This window comes from Ranitomeya variabilis, chromosome 4 (genome assembly GCF_051348905.1).
Source record: "Ranitomeya variabilis isolate aRanVar5 chromosome 4, aRanVar5.hap1, whole genome shotgun sequence".
NCBI lineage: Eukaryota > Metazoa > Chordata > Amphibia > Anura > Dendrobatidae > Ranitomeya > Ranitomeya variabilis.
The window spans coordinates 647,766,754-647,785,817 of NC_135235.1; the positions used below are offsets into that span (position 1 = coordinate 647,766,754).

Below are 19,064 nucleotides of genomic sequence, written 5' to 3' on the forward strand. Positions count from 1 at the left end.
TGACAGGCACACTGAACTTAAGAGGAAGTTACCTACAACACAGAAGTGAAAAATTGCGGAAAAATAGCCAGACGGCCTCACATTATGATCTACAGAATCTAAAGTCACATAAGACAACTGATGGTTTGGCCACTTGTTTGACCGATAGTTATCTTTCCTGACTCTCCCATACACACGAACGTCAATTCTGCTGAGTGCTCCTGTGTTCTCTATGTTAGCACTGTTGCCAGATATCTTTCACTGATTGCATGCCACGGCATGTAATTGTATGTATTTCTGCATGTGGTGCTCATACTCGATACCGATTACAGTAAATTGAGATATTTCGAAAATGTTGTTTCCATTTTTTCATCATTCGCATATCATCACCACTTTTATCGATCCTGTGGTTTTCATAACACCATGACTTTCCCTGCTTTGTGTTGCAATTTCAACGTTGAGAAGTGTAATGTCATTGAAATACTAAAGTTATTCAAGAAACTCTGTTTTATTTTTGGCAGGTGACTGTATCAGTAACTCCGAGGGACATGTGATATTTACAGAGAAAGCAGAAAATCGTCATATACCACAAGAGCATATTATGATCCCAGATATATTTCCTCCCCTTCACAACAAAGATGTACCATTTAATCCTTTACCACAGGGCCTATCTTCTGATTCATCACAGACTGTTAAGCAAAATAAAAATAAAAGAATGGATGTTAAACATCAAAGATCTCACTCAGGAAAAACTCCATATTCATGTTCTGAATGTGGGAAATGTTTTGATCGTAAGATAAGTCTTGCTATGCATCAAAGAATTCACAAAAGGGAAAAGTCATTTTCATGTTCAGTATGTAGGAAGTGTTTTGCTAAGGAAGTGAATCTTGTAATGCATGAGAAGCGTCACGCACAAGAAAAGCCATTTTCATGTTCAGAATGTGGAACGTCTTTTAGCCAGAAATCAAGTCTTGTTGCACATCAGAGAATTCACACAGGGGAGAAGCCATATTTATGTTCAGAATGTGGGAAATGTTTTAACCAAAGATCACATCTTGTTACACATAAGAGAACTCACACAGGGGAGAAGCCATATTCATGTTCAGAATGTGGGAAATGTTTTATCCAGAAATCACATCTTGTTACACATCAGAGAAGTCATACCGGGGAGAAGCTATTTTCCTGTTCGACGTGTGGGAAATGTTATGGGGCTAAAATAAATCTCATTATACATCAGAGAGGTCACATAAAGGAGTAGTCATTTCTATGTCTAGAATAAAGAAAATATTTTACTCCGACAACCAGTTTTGCTTACCAAAAAAATTCACACAAGGGCAAAGCCATGTTCATGTCCTTCATGTGGGAAATGTTCTGTCTACGACAAACATATTGTTAACCTTTTCTGACATTTGCACGCCATACATTGGGGGGTGCCGACTATTATATAACCATCACCGGAGCGTAAATGAAGCAATCAGAGCTAACACTAATAGCAACATATTAACCCCTTAAATGCATCTGTAAATAGTTACAGTGACATTAAAGTGGTTAAATATAGCGGGCACTCTTTCCATCACCCACTGGCTTCAATTGTGTTGTCAAGGCATCCAGATGCTGTGCTACAATACAGTTTGGTTTCATAGGAAATCATTCATTTATTTTTCTAGAGACTGCAATATTGTATAAGCAATTGCATGTTAACGTTATTTTAACAGCTATAGAAAAAAATAGTAAAAAAAATATTTTTTTTAATATAAAAATACAAGAACATAAAAGTTTAAATCACCCCTCTTTTTCCAAAAACTTAAATTTCTTTATTGTATTTTTCTAATGGTATATACTACTATTTATGTGCCAACTACATTCCAGCTTTATAAAATCATGTTTGTTTTTTTCAATTTAAAAAGCTACAAGGCTAGGCCTGCCGAAAATGATAGAATGCTATCTTGTGCTTGTGCATTGATTAGGTATTACTCTTGTGTGCAACATTCTTTGCTTTGATTATGTGCAGAATTACTAGTGGCTGTAAATCAGAATATAGATTTAAACTCTGTATTCTTTTGTAGCAGGTCAGATCCCTCTCTCATATTCTTAGGGGTCTCACTATATGTGCCTTTTTATATAGTTTATTTATAGATCTCCTTTAATTGTAATTTTTATTCAAAATAAATTATGTTTTTATTCAAATCACCTGTGAATAATAGATTTCTGTTAGGAAATACAAGAAGCCTATTCTGTAGCTCTGGGACTTGTGAGAGATCATTCATTTTACAATAGAATACAATATTATGAAAGAAATCATAGAGTTAAGTCCCACAGGTAAAATAACAAACACATTTTATAAAAAATACTGAGAATTTAATATACCCCCATTTTCTGAAAACCGAACTAAGAATCAGCAAATTAATAAATTTTTGTATTGTATTGATCTTATAGCATATACTGTATGTATAATTGCTTTTTTCTTGTATGTGTTACGCACCTGCCCGGATTCGTGCGTCGCTTCCCTTGAGCGAGTCCTCCAAACTCTGTTGTGCTCCATGTTGGCCTGATTGCATGTGATTATCTGTCTTAGCATCTACATGTAAAGTTAATTTATTTCAGTTTTTCAATACAAAAAGTTAAACTCATACATTACATGTGGCTTCCAATAACCGTGAGACCTGTCAGCGGAGTCCAAAACTTCACCTGTCTGCCTGCGGCTCCCATTGCCGGAGTCCTGCGTGTCTTAACCATCTGTTGTAACGATGCCCATGGCCCGTGTGCCAACTCGGACCTTGGGCTTAGAGTATCCACCTCACCAGGTGAGACTAACAGAAATCTAAGATCATGGATTATAAAAAGTAGCAGTAACAACACTGTTGCCATGGGAAATGGATGAGTTGCCTGGTCTTGTGGGGCAACTGGCTGTTTGCCAATATGAACTTGTCCAGGCTGTGCAAAACCTAAGCCTGCATGGATGCACTGCCTCAGACTCCTGCAGTCTCTCCACCAGCTCATCAACTCCTGCCACACACTAATCGGCAACATTCTGCTTGGGAAACAACTCTACATTTTCCTACACCTGCACGATTTAATGAAGACCCTAAACCCAGCCAGGGTTTTGTCAATCAATGTATACTTTGAATTGGGAGCTCAGCGTTTTTCTTCTGACTGTTGTAAAGTGGCATACATTTTTTCTTAATTGTCTGGTGATACTTTGCCATTGTAGGAACGGAACGACATCATGATGCATTTTCTACCCTCCTTTCTGACTGCATGCCTTCAAGGATTAAAGGTGCTTCCGTCTTCACAAAGTTAGACCTGTGTGGCGCATAAACCTTAATCCGCATCTCAGTGGGCAATGAATGGAAGACAGTGTTCAACACTCACGATGGTGAATATGAATATCTTGTGATGCCTTTTGGATTGTGCCATACATCGGCTGAGTTCCAGTAAAATGTAGGAATGAAGGAAAACAGGCACACTCACAGTGAAAACACAGAGCAGCAGGCAGGAGCCACTAGGTGGCAAAAAGTAGTCAGAAAAAGCCGGGTCAGCAACAGAGAGGGAATGAAGTACCAGAGGTCACAGCAATACACGTGGTCAGAAACAAGCCAAAGAAGTCAGAGACGATCGGAAGCAGGAAAGCCAGAGACGCAAGACAGTCAAACAGGTCAGAGGACAAGCCAAGTCAAATACCAAGGGGTCACAACACAGAAAGCGATCACTACAACGAGCACAGGGGAACACAGGAACAGGACCTAGGGTGTCAATGACCGCTGCTGACACCAACCCCTAATCCAATTACCCTGATGCTACTGCATCAGAATGAGAAAGAAGGTGTTGAAGCAAGAAATTACATAACAAAATACGGAATTTTTTTTTCGACACTTAGATAAAAGAGAACCTAGCCATGTTAGGTGTCTATGAACTCAATGACCTGGAGAATCATGATGGCAGGTCAGTTTTAGCATTTAGTGAACCTAATAAAAAAAGACAAACAAAATACAAGTGTGGGATTGCACTTTTTTTTGCAATTTCACCGCACTTGGAATTTTTTCCCAGTTTCTAGTACACGACATGGTAAAACCAATGCTGTCGTTCAAAAGTACAACTCGTCCTGCAAAAAATAAGCCCTCAAATGGCCATATTGACGGAAAAATAAAAAAGTTATGGCTCTGAGAAGTTGGGGAGCGAAAAAGGAAAAAAGCTCTGTGGGTTAAGGGTTAAAGAATTCCACCGAGCTTCCAGAAATCTCGCCATGTGCTCAGCATTACTGGAGGACACCCTGTTATCTCTTGAAGAAAGGGGCGACTGCCCTGTGCTCCAATGTGCAGCAGCACGGACATTGGACAGCTCGCACCTGTACTGCACAAGTGACGTTGGAGAGTGACGCCACTGATCATGTGACCCCTGACTCCTCCCCTCCTGTGACCTCATCCCAGGTCCTGTGCGCACAGAACAGCCATATATTGGTGTGCGGCTCTGCAGGTGGAGGTAGGTGCTGGAGGTTCCCCATTACTGGGCGGGGGCAGGGGGCAGTAACCCCTCCATTCCCGGAGATAGTGCCCCCAGCTCTGCCATGTGTATATGTACAGTAATAGGACGCTGGCTGTGCTCATGTATACAGGGGAGGGCGCTCTGGTTTGGGGACAGGTGACGCTTTCTCTCTGGAGTACGGGTTACCTATGACTCGAGTAAGGACATTACTGTCCAAAACAGTGTGATGTCCCTCAGATCCATATCCACCTAATACAGTATGATGGTCGTCATGTCCCCCACATAGTATAATGGCCACCGTAGACCTCCACATAGTATGATGATCCCCACAGCCATCCCTTACAGTTTAATCTCCACCACAACTGGAGTACCCCCAGTAGGGCAATGGGGTACTCGGAGCCGGGTCCTTCGGTTCTCGGCGGGGGGGATGTCACGGTGGCTGACCCGGTCCGTGGCCCTAGGGACGTCCGTTATAAATGGAGGAAAGGTCTTTAAAGGGATAATGTTTGTGACGCCACCTGTGCTATTCGGTCAGGGTGACCGACGCTGCTTAGGGGTCCGCTGGGGTGATGTAACAGCAGCTAGATGATATAACTTCCCACAGGTGAAGTGTATCCCCAGGGCTTCCCAGAGTGTAGATGGGGAATGGTGTGAGGCACAGTAAAGAACGAGGACACCAGGTTGCAGTCTCTTTACCTTTACTGAAGGCTTCAGTGTCCACAGTCCAGAGTACAGACCACAGGGTGGGCAGAGTCCGGCCGGTCTGAAGGCAAATCCAGAGTCCCCTTATCCAGGTGGAAATCAGTAGCCTTCCTCTAGCGCCTGGGTGTTGTAGTACCTCCCTGCTGAGCTTCTTGGTAAGGTCCTCACAACTATTGGAGATGTATAGTCTCTTTCTCTCTGTCCCCCTGATGGTTAGGATAGGACAAAACCCGTATCACTGGTGGCCTGAGGCTTTTTACAGGGACCCTACCAAGTCCCGGCCCCCACAAGTTGCCACCGTGCCTCCTGGGTATAAGGTCGGGCAGCCAACGTGGAATTAACTGTCCTGCCAGTCTCTGAAGTAAAGCATAGAGATCCTTACTCCCTCGATATTCTGGCCACCGGATTCTTGCGCCTCAGAAGGAGGCAGCCTTTCACAGGGCAAAACTCCTTCTGGTTCCATCTCCTTTTTGCTATGACTTCATTTCTCACCCTCTGCAATACACTTCTCTTTTAATGTCTCTTTCTTAGGAGGCTGCCGCACGTGGGGCAGCTCCGTGGACCCTCGTCCTCCTCAGACCAAAGTCTGGATCTGGCTGGAGCTCACTCCAGCCAGCTTCTGCCAAACTCCGTCGGGTTCTGACTAACTTTCTATCCAGACTACCAGTTTTACCTAATTGTGAGGAGTGCCCTAATAGATAGGAGCGTAGCTCCCACTGGCGGCCTGGAGTGTAAAGTGTGTTGTATGGATTGTGATACCTGGTAAAGAGATTTCCTTTATTGCCTTCAGACGTAATATCACTCCCCCTGGTGGAACAACGACATTACTGCAACGACCATGACTCCCTTTATGGGAGGTAAGGACACTTGAACGTTACAAACAAGAACATATTTACATTGTGCGCTCGCGACTTTAAGTCAAGTAGAAAACGGTTGTTAACTAGCTATGAAACACAATTACCGATACAGGTATACTATCTATTATCTACTAAGTGCAAGTACCCTCTAAGGGTGTACTATCATAAAACATTTTCTTTACTCTTCTGCACATTCAGGACTGTCTACTAACCCCCCCCCCCCCCTCTGGGTTCACTTCATTTTTTTCTTCAACTTACCCGCATAAAACCTCAATTTTATTTAAAGTACATCATTTAGCATTTTATTCTCAAAGTACATCACACGTGCTACCAGGAGCTACAAACTCTTACGTCTGTTCAGCTATTCTCCTTACGTCCCAGCTCTGCCTAGCTGATGTTCCATGACAAACTCCTCTTTTTTTTACTCAACAGTACATTATCAACTTACTTTCCAGTTACATAATATTAACCATGTAATACATTAACGCTTTGGGTAAACCATCCCTTTAAGGGTGAACTCAAGTATCTCAATGAGGCAGTGCGAAGTAATCACATCATCAGCATTCAAGTTTATTTAAAGGTGACGTGATGCGAGGGACCCGTGACAAACCCCCGAACGTTGGTCTTGGGTGGGCTACAAGACGTGTAATCCTGACCCGGAATTCTGCCACACCAACGGGTTTTTCTTCAGGTCTGTAAGGCAAAGTTATTTTACTGCAAAATTAACGGCAGTTTCTGTTAAGAGTCAGTCTCTGTAAAAGCCTCCTTTGTAAAACCAGTAGAAAGCACCTTTAAGAAGGTGCAAACTATTTACAAGCATTTTGTGACCATGCACAGTCCATGATTCCACAGTTCTTTAAAGGCAATGATAAAACTTGTGCAAACAGGTGCAGAACTTAGAATCCTCCTAGAACTGAGGACCCCTTTAAGGCATAACCCTGGATGGGTTTAAAGGTAGGAAAGAAAAGGCAATGTCTTTAAACTATTTATAGTCTTTTCGGTTTTTCGAGGTTTATTTGAACCATTTTGGAGGTAGTACCGGCGAGGGTAGTCCTGCTGGATATTGGCGACCACCTGGTACTACGTAGAGTGCGTCCGCACTCCGGATGGGAGTCTGTGTGCTGACAGTCCTCCGTGCCACCGAAGTTTGAGTGCACTTAGAACACATGGTGACCGGTGCAGGGGTCACCTGTTCAGGTGGAGTGTGCAGTGTTTCCCTAGGTGCGAGTTCAGGGCACTGAGGTGGCGATTTGGTGGCATCCAGTTTGTACTTGTAGACATGGAGGGTATACCACCCCTTGTCCCCCCAATGTCACGTGTATGTGACACGGTCACCTGGATGCAAATCCCGGCCTGGGTGTCCCTCCATAAGGTGTGCCTCCACATCACGTCGGTTCACAAACACTTCTGGATAGAGGCCTAGTTCTTTTATAAAGCCCCAGCCTCCCTGCAGGCGAAAGGTTATGACAGTTCCGTAACGCTGCGGGCCCCAGTCCTCCTCACTCATCTGCCTGGCCCAGGCTTTAGCTTATGTCTTTTTCGCGGTCAGCCTGCGCTGACGCTCTGCCTCCCTCTCCTTTTGCTCTTGCCGGAGGGTTTCCTGACGTCGGTATTCTGCTAGCCCAACCACCTCGATCTTCTCTCCCTCTAGCTGGCCCTCTCCAGGGAACCCGATTAGGTTGGTGGTGGCGCGGGTCCATTTAAAGGTTACCCAATCTCCTTGGATGTCCACCGTCTGCTTAGTGGGCTGCAGCGGGACGTCGGAGGTTTTCAGGGTCTCCCAGGGCCTTTCCCACTCCAGGTGGCTACACACCCGGCCGGGTGGTGGTGGTGGTGGGGGTGAATCTACGGCCACTAGCAGGGATTGCTCGGCTACCGAGGCAGGGTCGGTGTCATTACCTGCCTCCGCAGCGTCTCCGGTGCCGGCCTCCTCTGCTGCAGGCTGGGGTTCCGGCGGCTGGCTGTGCCGCTGCTCCTCGTGGCCGGTGGTCGCACGATGCCACAAGCTCCGGAGCTGCCAACACAACTCGTCTACTTCCGCTCCCAGAACCTCCTGGTTCATGCAGCCTGGTAGGGTTTCGCCCTGCTCCCATTGGCTGGGACGGTTGCGGGTTTTCTTCCCCTCTTCCGGGCAACTTCCGCTCGCCATGTTGCCAACCAGGTTCTGCCTAGTGGCGTCCAGTGGTTCTTGCTCCTCCTCTTCCGGAGGGCGGTTCCTTCTTCTTCCTCCACCATCCCAGACCAGGAGGCGGACCTTCCTTGTTGACGGGCATATCTCTCGGACATAGTAGTATCTGTGGGGGGCTGGCTCCACTTTCACACCTTTCTTCCAGGCTACGCCCACGATGACACGCCCCACTCCTCCTGCACGCCACATGGTGCAGTAATGGCGGCTGTTTTGGTGGGAATTTTGGCGGTCTTTTGCAATACACAGTTCTTAAGCAAATCACAGTTCAAATACGATTCTGGCACAGTTCTTAGGCGCACATGACCCGAATTTCAGGCTTAAGTAGATCCTGTTCGTGACGCCAAAAGATGGAGTGCCCCCAGTAGGGCAATGGGGTACTCGGAGCTGGGTCCTTCTGTTCTCGGCGGGGATGTCACGGTGGCTGACCCGGTCCGTGGCCCTAGGAACGTCCGTTATAAATGGGGGAAAGGTCTTTAAAGGGGTAATGTTCGTGACGCCAGCTGTGGTATTCGGTCAGGGTGACCGACGCTGCTTAGGGGTCCGCTGGGGTGATGTAACGGCAGCTAGATGGTGTACCTTTCCACAGGTGAAGTGTATCCCCAGGGCTTCCCAGAGTGTAGATGGTGAATGGTGTGAGGCGCAGTGAAGAACGAAGACACAAGGTTGCAGTCTCTTTACCTTTACTGAAGGCTTCAGTGTCCACAGTCCAGGGTACGGACCACAGGGTAGGCAGAGTCCAGCCGGTCTGAAGGCAAATCCAGAGTTCCCTTATCCAGGTGGAAATCAGTAGCCTTCCTCTAGCGCCTGGGTGTTGTAGTACCTCCCTGCTGAGCTTCTCGGTAAGGTCCTCACAACTATTGGAGATGTTTAGTCTCTTTCACTCTGTCCCCCTAATGGTTAGGATAGGACAAAACCCGTATGACTGGTGGCCTGAGGCTTTTTACAGGGACCCTACCATGCCCCGGCCCCCACAAGTTGCCACCGTGCCTCCTGGGTATAAGGTCGGGCAGCCAACGTGGAATTAACTGTCCTGCCAGTCTCTGAAGTAAAGCGTAGAGATCCTTACTCCCTCGGTATTCTGGCCACCGGATTCTTGCGCCTCAGAAGGAGGCAGCCTTTCACAGGGCAAAACTCCTTCTGGTTCCCTCTCCTTTTTGCTATGACTTTTTTTTTGTCACCCTCTGCAATACACTTCTCTTTTAATGTCTCTTTCTTAGGATGCTGCTGCACATGGGGCAGGCGCAGCTCCGTGGACCCTCGTCCTGCTCATACCAAAGCTCACTCCAGCCAGCTTCTGCCAAACTCTTTCGGGTTCTGACTAACTTTCTATCCAGACCACCAGTTTTACCTAATTGTGAGGAGTGCCCTAATAGATAGTAGCGTAGCTCCCACTGGCGGCCTGGAGTGTAAAGTGTGTTGTATGGATTGTGATACCTGGTAAAGAGATTTCCTTTATTGCCTTCAGACGTAATATCACTCCCCCTGGTGGAACAACGACATTACTGCAACGACCAGGACTCTGGGGCGCTGCACAACCATCATACACCCCATACATTATGATGGTTCCACCACAGTCCCCATAAAGATATAATGATCCACTACTGCCACCCCACACATTATGAGAGTCTTCCTATAGCCATCGCACACAGTATGATGATCCCCCACAGACCCAATAAAGAATGATGATCCCCCCACAACCCACTATATAGCATTATGGCTACCCCAACACAGCCCTATTACAGTATGATGGTCCCCTCACAATCCAGGGCTGTGGAGTCAGAGTCATGGAGTTGTTGTCCATTTTGGAATAGGTATAAAATGGACCGACCCAAGTCCTAAAATATATAATAAATTGGGTACAGTAGTTCACTGCAGTTTGTGGGGAATATTTATTAATAAGAATTTTGGAAAGGTATGAAATGTCCTGAAAATGTCTGTTGTATTCCTGATCTAAGTATCTAGGCTTTTAGTTGTTCTACATTTTATGTACATGCTGAGTAGTAAAGCTCCTCCCTTAGAGACGAGAGGAAAAAAGCACCGATAAGGAACGCCTGCAGCCCTGCGCTCACCTCAAGAACTGCTAGTGTGAATAGGAAAACAGGATTAAAGGGAACCTGACACCCCGAAAATCGATGATGAGCTAAGCCCACCGACATCAGGGGCTTATCTACAGCATTCTGTAATGCATTCTGTAATGCTGTAGATAAGCCCCCGATATATCCTGAAAGATGAGAAAAAGAGGTTAGATTATACTCACCTGGGCGGGCGGTCCGATCCGATGGGCGTCGCGGTCCGGTCCGGGTCCTCCCATCTTCTTACAATGACTTCCTCTTCTGGTCTTCACGCTGCGGCTCCGGCGCAAGCGTACTTTGTCTCTCCTGTTGAGGGCAGAGCAAAGTACTGCAGTGCACAGGTGCCGGGCCTCTCTGACCTTTCCCGGTGCCTACGCACTGCAGTACTTTGCTCTGCCCTCAACAGGGCAGACAAAGTACGCCGCGCCGGAGCCACAGCGTCAGACAAGAAGAGGACGTCATCGTAAGAAGATAGGCGGCTCCGAACCGCGGCGCCCATCAGACCCGGACCGCAGCGGGACCGCCCCTGGGTGAGTATAATATAACCTGTTTTTCTCGTCTTTCAAGATACATTGGGGCTTATCTACAGCATTACAGAATGCTGTAGATAAGCCTCTGATGTTGGTTTGCTTAGCTCATCATCGATTTTGGGGGTGACAGGTTCCCTTTAAGGCAAGTATTTCTCTAGCCTTAAATAATGATATCAGGTTTGAGGTTATCTATGAAGGACGATCTAATGGAGGTGATACTATTTATCAGAACAAATTCATAGACTGCACAAATGCTATTCTTTTTTTTGTTGAAAACTTTTTTTTTCCCCACTTACTACATAGTGTATTGCATATTTACAATTTATTCAAGTTTTTTGTGTTCTAAAGTTGTATTCTAATAAATATATGTTATGTTATATCTAAATAGATTGGTTATTGTATCATAATGGTGATTAAAAGCCTGATGCTACCATTTTACTATAGTGAATTCTTAATCATGAGCCGTGTGTGAAGGTGTTGGCGTCGGAGTTAGGGAAATTGAGAAGTCGGAGGTTTGGCTTACCGACTGCACAGACCTGACACAATCTCCTGCATAGTATGATAGTCTCGCCCACAGCATTATATAGTATGATGTTCCACCTTACATCCCATTATAAAGTATGATGTTGCCCCAACAGTCCTCTATATGGTATGATAGTCTCCCATAGACCCCTAAAAACAAAAAACGTATACGCACCTAATCTAAACAACTCATCCTACACAGCGTCAATCTCCTCTTCTATCTAGTCTCAAAGAGCAAGCGGGCAATGTGATGCAGTGACATTACTGAGTGGTGCTTGCTAGTGATGAGTGAGTGTACTCGTTGCTCGGGTTTTCCCAGAGCACGCTCAGGTGATCTCCGAGTATTTGTGACTGCTCGGAGATTTAGTTTTCCTTGCCGCAGCTGGGTGATTTGAGGCTGCTAGACAGCCTGAGTACATGTGGGGGTTGCTTCCTAGTTGCTAGGGAATCCCCACATGTAATCAAGCTGTCTAGTAGCCACAAATCATCCAGCTGCGGCAAGGGAAACTAAATCTCCGAGCAGTCACAAATACTCGGAGATCACCCGAGCGTGCTCTGGTAAACTCGAGCAACGAGTACACTCGCTCATCACTAATGCTTGCTTCAAGCAGGCTGCAGAGATAAAGGAAAGATAAGTGCCAGTGGCTCTGTGCTTTGTCTCAACTGTTAGCAGTATCTGCAGCCTGAAGATATCAATACTGTTAACAGCATAGCTGACAATGCGGCCCACAGCTGGACCGCCCCATCTGCCATTTTCCAGAATTGCCATAAGGCCAGTCCAGCCCTGCTGTCAGGTTATAATTGCCTCACATTAAGCCCACACGCTTAACATTTTTCTCCAATTATTTGGTAAAAAAAACTAAAACAAGCCCTCATGCTATTTTGAGGGAAAAAATAAAATGTATGGCTCTTGGAAGAACTGAAGAAAAAAAAAAATTGTCGTGAATAAGAATAGGTTATAGCAGTTTTCATGGTTTGGAAAACTCCTGTCAATCTCTGCATTTTGTTTTATAAAGCAAATTCTGCTTTATTCACACTCCCCAGTCGAGCGCCGAGTCTCTGCTGCTCCCAGGGACTATTATTGTCTGCAGTGCTGGTGTCAAATTGACAGCGCTGAAGCCAATAACTGAGCTCAGTGGCTCTACCAGAGATAGCACAAGAGCTGCTTAGCTCACCTATTGGCTGCAGTGCTGTAGACATGACATCATGCTACAGTCATACCAAGAGAGAGAACACAACATCTACACATTATATCTCCTCATATGTTTCCACTAATTATCTCCAATAATTGTATTATCATATGGTATTCTTTATGATGTTACATCATAATCTTCTTCCCATTCAGGTCCCTATAATATCATCTCCTCTCAGTGAAGGTCTTCTATATAAAAGAATTTTCCTGATTGACCTGTAAAAAATGGATAGGGAAAGAGACAAGATGGCGGATAGTATATTACACCTCACCCTAGAGATCCTCTTTCGGCTTACTGGAGAGGTGAGAGATTCTGATGACGTCACATTACAGCATTCTTATCTATGGGAATAACATATGGACAGAACTGGAGAGGTGAGGACTCTGGGAATGTCTGTAGTGAGATTTCTTAATGTGTCTCTCCATAACCAGGATTACACGATAGTGAAGAAGACCTCTAGTGAGCGCTGTCAGGACCCTGTGTCTGAGGGATGGGGAAGACCCCTGAACCAAATCACGTGGCCTCCATCTCACCCTCTGATACATGAGGGCATCAATGACCAGAAGATCCTAGAACTCATCTACAAGATGATTGAGCTGCTGACTGGAGAGGTGACACTGCTGGGAATGCTGGAACATTATTCAGTGATGCTATGAAGGGATCAGGTTGTTGACAGTATCATTGTATTTGTCAGGTTCCTATAAGGTGTCAGGATGTCGCAGTCTATTTCTCCATGGAGGAGTGGGAGTATTTAGAAGGACACAAAGATCTATACAAGGATGTAATGATGGAGGTTCCCCAGCCTCACACATCACCAGGTAATTGTTATGACACAGCTGTCAGGTGACCTGGGATCAGGGGCTCCTTTCCTGGCCCTAACACTAGAGGGCGCCCTAGCTCACCCTGTTCCCTGGGATACTTCAGATGGCAAAGATGCCAGTGCCTCCGCACTTGCCCTATCTCCTAAGTTAGCCCTCCGTCTGTTCCCTTCCACCACCCAGGGAAGAGGGGGTGCTACTGTGCACCGCAGTACACCAACCCGACAAACTGAGCAACAAAGACAAGGGCGTAACTGAAAACTCCACATACACAAAAAATTCACTCACATATAACAGAGAAATCAACCGGGGTGTCCAGGAAGGGGAAGAAACCAAAATAAGGAAGGATAAGGAATTACCAAGTGTACAAACCAAACAACAGTCGCTTATAACTCCTCCAACTCTCCTTCTCATACCAACTTCTCTCCCTCCTTTAGCTGTGCAGCATAAAGCTAACTCTGACGAGGATTAGTAATAGAGCCAAGATTATACAGTGAAAAGTAGTGGCTAATTGAGCACATCTGAGAACAGGGATTTCCAACATGGCCGATTAACCCCTGTTCTGCCAGAAGAAATTGTTAGAATCTGTTTTGTTTTTGACCATCCGCCATCTTGTTGTGGTTTTCTGGCTGCTGGTCTTTTTCCCCTGGTGCTGGGTTGTCTTAGGTCAGGTGATTGTATCACCCTTTATTACCCTGCACCTGCCTCCCAGTCCTTGCTGGACAACAGTGTTAATCCGCTAGAGTTCTGGCTAATTGCTTTGATATCTTCTGTGTTGGATTTTATGCAGTTCTGGGACCCCTGGTTCTGCTATCCTTAGTTTCTGTTTTCAGTTGGTTTCTGCAGCTTTCTCTGTGTTTTCTATTAGGAGGTGACTTGTTTTATACCCAGTCCTTAGATCTTTTAGGGACCTCCTTCCCCCTATCTATAGGTCTTCGCTGAGATTAACCTGGGATCGTCGGTGGGTCTATTCACAAGGAATGGGTCGCCCACTCCATTGTAGGGTATCAGCCTAGTCTCAGTGCAGGGTCAGTTTTCCCCCTTCTATCCTAGTTCTGTGTTGTAGTTCCGTAACAGTTTGTCCAGCCACACATATATAAAAAAAAAATCCCCTCCCGGATTCCTTCAATATATGGTGCGTCCAAGAACTTGCTCAGCGCTTGCAAGGCTTAACTTTGGAAGTAGCCAACCTGCAACAGCACGTGAGTAATTACTCTGGAGCACACTCTGAAGAACCTAAAGTAGGATTACCTGAGTTTTTTCTGTTAAACGGCAGGAATTTTTTTACGTTTAAAAATGCATGTTTACTATATTTTCGGCTTAGACCCAGATCCTCAGGCAGTACATTACAGTGTGTGGGGATTATTATGTCTTTATTGCGAAGTGAACCCCAAATCTGGGCATTTTCATTACATTCTGATGATCCTTATTTGACATCCGTAGAAGCATTTTTTTCTGCTATGGGGTTGTTATATGAGGATCCTGATCGGGTCACATCAGCTGAGGCAGCGCTCAGACGGCTTAAACAGGGTTCTGTGGATGCTGAGAGTTATTGCGCCCAGTTCAGACTATGGTCCGCAGAGGTCAGGTGGAATGACTCAGCGCTCAAGAGTCAGTTTTTAGCAGGTTTAAGTTAGCTAAAGAGTTGCTCATTGCATATCCTGCACCTGATACTTTGGAAACTGCTATGCAGTTAGCTATCCCTGTGGATAGAAGATTGAGAGGCAGACAGAATGAAGAGAAGGCTCTTATAATGCTGGACCCTGTCTCTCAGGATAGCCCCGTCGACAGCGGGGAACCGATGCAACTTGGGGCGATGTCCTCTTGTTCCCAGGGAAGGGAGAAGAGGTTTTCTGAAGGTCTATGCTTGTATTGTGGTAAGGCTGACCATTTTATTAAGCAATGTGAGGTTTGCATAAGGAAAAAAAAAAAAAAGTCAGTAGGAGTAACACTCCAGTTCGTATTGCGTTTTTACGGTCCGCAGGAGTTTTTTTTCTGGTAATACCACGTATCATGATCATTCCATTGATTTTCAGGTAATGGTGGATTGTTGTTCTGCACTTAATTTGATTGATCAACAATTCCTAGACAAATATAAGTTTGACTAGATGGTGGCCCGATTCTAACGCATTGGGTATTCTAGAATATGTATGTCCACGTAGTATATTGCCCAGCCACGTAGTATATTGCCCAGTGACGTAGTATATTGCCCAGCCACGTAGTATATTGCCCAGCCACGTAGTATATTGCCCAGCGACGTAGTATATTGCCCAGCGACGTAGTATACAGCACAGAGCCACGTAGTATATTGCCCAGCCACGTAGTATATTGCCCAGCGATGTAGTATATTGCCCAGCCACGTAGTATATTGCCCAGCCACGTAGTATATTGCCCAGCGACGTAGTATATTGCCAAGTGACGTAGTATACAGCACAGAGCCACGTAGTATATTGCACAGCGACGTAGTATACAGCACAGAGCCACGTAGTATATTGCCCAGCGACGTAGTATATTGCCCAGTGACGTAGTATATTGCCAAGTGACGTAGTATACAGCACAGAGCCACATAGTATATTGCACAGCGACATAGTATACAGCACAGAGCCACGTAGTATATTGCCCAGCCACGTAGTATATTGGGCAGTCACGTAGTATATTGCCCAGCTACGTAGTATATTGCCCAGCTACGTATGTCACAGGTTAAAAAATAAACATATACTCACCTTCCGCAGGCGTGTTGTAGTTCTGTTGCCTGTGTGGGGTGCAGGCGGCAGCTTCCGGTCCCAGGGTGTGATGACGTCGCGGTCACGTGACCGTGACGTCACGGCAGGTCCTTCTCGCGCAGGACTTGTGATGACGTCGCGGTCACATGACCGTGACGTCATGGCAGGTCCGTCTCCCAGACTATCCTTGCCACCGGAACGTGCCGCTTGCATGGACTGGCCGGAGCATCGCGAGGAGCGGGAAAGGCGGCGGAAGGTGAGTATATAATGATTTTTTTTGTTTTTATTATTTTTAACATTAGATGTTTTTACTATTGACGCTGCATAGGCTGCGTCAATAGTAAAAACTTGGTCACACAGGGTTAATAGCGGCAGTAACGGAGTGCGTTACCCATGGCATAACGCGGTCCGTTACCACCGGCATTAACCCTGTGTGAGCGGTGACCGGAGGGGTGTATGCGGGCACCGGGCACTGAGTGCGGGGAGTAAGGAGCGGCCATTTTCTTCCGGACTGTGCGCGTCGCTGATTGGTCGTGGCAATGGTCGTGGGCGTTTTGCCACGACCAATCAGCGACTTGGATTCCATGACAGACAGAGGCTGCAACCAATGAATATCCGTGACAGAAAGAAAGACAGAAAGAAGGACAGACAGACGGAAGTGACCCTTAGACAATTATATAGTAGATTCTGAACCATTGTCATCTCCTATACCTGTTGTGGCTATTGATAACACTCCTCTGGAACACGGGTGTATTTCTTGAAAGGTTACCGGGTTCCCACTTTTTGTGAATATGGAACATCAGGAGTGTATAGACTTGTTTGTTCTTGCTAAATTACCTTGCCCAGTCGTCCTGGGTTTACCCTGGTTAAAAATGCACAATCCTTTGCTGGACTGGTCGTCTAGTACTATAAGGTCCTGAGGTCAGGGGGGTTATGGTAATTGTTGTAATGTTCACATTGCTGCTGTTGTGAAGAAGGAGCTACCTGAAGCCTTTCAGGATTTCTAGAGGGTATTTTCGGAGGTTGAGTCGCAAGCTCTAGCACCCCATAGAGATTACGACTGTGCTATTGAGTTCGTCCCAGGTGACACACTTCCTAAGAGTCGTTTATTTAATCTGACGATTCCAGAGAGGAAGGCCTTAAAGGAATACCTACAGACTAATTTAGCTGCAGGTTATATAAGACCTTCTAAGTCCCCTGTGGCTGTAGTATTCTTTTTTGACAAAAAGAAGGATGGGGCCTTAGGCTGTGTCTGGATTTTCGGGAGATTAATAAGATCACTGAGCAATCCTTACCCATTGCCGCTAATTCCAGAAGTGTTTAACCAACTAACCGGAGCGAAGTGGTTCTTTAAGATTGACCTTCGTGGGGCATATAATTTGCTGTGGGTGAAGGAGGGCGATGAATGGAAAACAGCCTTTAATACCCCGGAAGGTCATTTTGTGTGTCTGGTGATGTCCTTTGGCCTTACTAATGCACCTGCATTTTTTAAAAATTTAATTAATGACATTCTGAGGTCGTTGATCGGTAGGAGTGTTATTGTTTATTTGAGTCATGTTTTGATCTATTCAACTGATCTGGAGTCGCACTGGCAGAGAGTCAGCGAAGTTCTACAGATTTTGAGCAAAAACTCACTCTTTGCTAAATTGGAGAAGTGCCAGTTTGCGGTACAGAAAATGAGTTTTTTGGGGTACCTTGTCTCCAGTGATGGGTTTGAGATTGAACCGGTGAAGGTTCAGACAGTGCTGGAGTGGCCTAGACCTGAATGTTTGAAGCCGGTTAAGAGATTTTTAGGGTTTGCTAATTATTACAGAAAATTCATAAAGAATTTTTCTGTGATCGCTAAACCTATAACTGATCTCACCAAGAAGGGTTCTAATACTGTCCAATGGTCCTCTGAGGCTGTTATGGCTTTTGAGCATCTCAAGGAGAGGTTTAGCTCTGCTCCTATTTTGATACAGACAGATTTGAGACCAAGCCATTTCTGGTAGAGGTTGATGCCTCTTCAGTAGGGGTTGGGGCAGTTCTGTCCCAGGAGGGAGAAGATAGGGTGCATCCCTGTGCTTTCTTTTCTAAAAAATTTTCGGAGACTGAGCTCAACTATGATGTTGGGAACAGAGAGTTGCTGGCTATTAAACTCGCGTTTGAGCATTGGCGACATTTTTTGGAGGGGGCTAGACATCCGATACAGGTTTTTACTGATCATAAGAATCTGATATATCTGGATGCTGCTAAACGTTTGAATGCCCGTCAAGCTAGGTGGGCACTGTTTTTTTGCAAGGTTTCATTTCTCCGTAACATATATCCCTGGGACAAAGAATGTTAAAGCGGATGCTTTGTCTCATAGTTTCTCTCCAGCAGTTAATACTGAAAAGGAGGAATGTATTTTGCACAGAGGGGTGGTGGTGGCAGCATTGGGTTCTGAGTTGGAGAGTAGCATCCTACAGGGCCCAGAATGCTGCACCAATACACTCCGTATGGTAAATTATTTGTGCCTAGAACCTTGAGGAGAGCTTTGTTTGCTGAATGTCATGAGTCTCGGTTGGCGGGTCATCCAGGGATTTCGGAAACTAGAAAGTCGATCGGTCGAAGTTTCTGGTGGCCAGGGTGGCAAAGAGAATTCATCAAGTGGGTGCATCGGTGTACTGTGTGCGCTAGGTCGAAGGCCTCACATGCCCCGGCTGCAGGGTTGCTGTGCCCTTTGGAGGTTCCTAGATCGCCATGGTCACATCTTGCTATGGATTTTCTCCCCGATCTGCCGGTCTCTGAGGCCTTGTTCACACGTTCCTTTTTTTGCTGCGGATTTTTCAGTGCAAAACCGCGGTGGTTTTCACTGCGGTTTTTTGTGCGGTTTCAACTGCGGATTCCACTGCGGGTTTCCAGCTGCACTTTCCTATTGGTGCAGGTGGAAAACCGCTGCGGAATCCGCAGAAAGAATTGACATGCTACTTCTTTTTTTCCGCAGAAAATCCGCGCGGATTTTCAAGCGGAAAAAAGC

At 45.8% G+C, this 19,064-nt stretch overlaps 2 protein-coding genes across 3 annotated transcripts in view; both read left to right on the top strand.

The window, feature by feature from the left end:
* LOC143767410 (uncharacterized) overlaps window positions 1-2,172 on the top strand; it is a 599,249-nt gene extending 597,077 nt beyond the window's left edge. The window contains exon 2 of one of the 2 annotated variants that reach the window (XM_077255742.1): window positions 591-2,172. In XM_077255742.1, the coding sequence (XP_077111857.1) occupies window positions 695-1,237 (543 nt within the window). In that variant the 5' untranslated portion in view covers window positions 591-694 and the 3' untranslated portion in view covers window positions 1,238-2,172. Of the gene's footprint in view, window positions 1-500 lie in introns of both variants that reach the window. The other variant, XM_077255741.1, reaches the window with a different exon arrangement.
* LOC143767389 (uncharacterized) overlaps window positions 1-19,064 on the top strand; it is a 46,359-nt gene that overhangs the window by 11,404 nt on the left and 15,891 nt on the right. Inside the window, exon 4 of the mRNA XM_077255696.1 lies at window positions 13,220-13,343. Coding sequence (XP_077111811.1) covers window positions 13,220-13,343 — 124 coding nt within the window. The remainder of the gene's footprint in view (window positions 1-13,219; window positions 13,344-19,064) is intronic.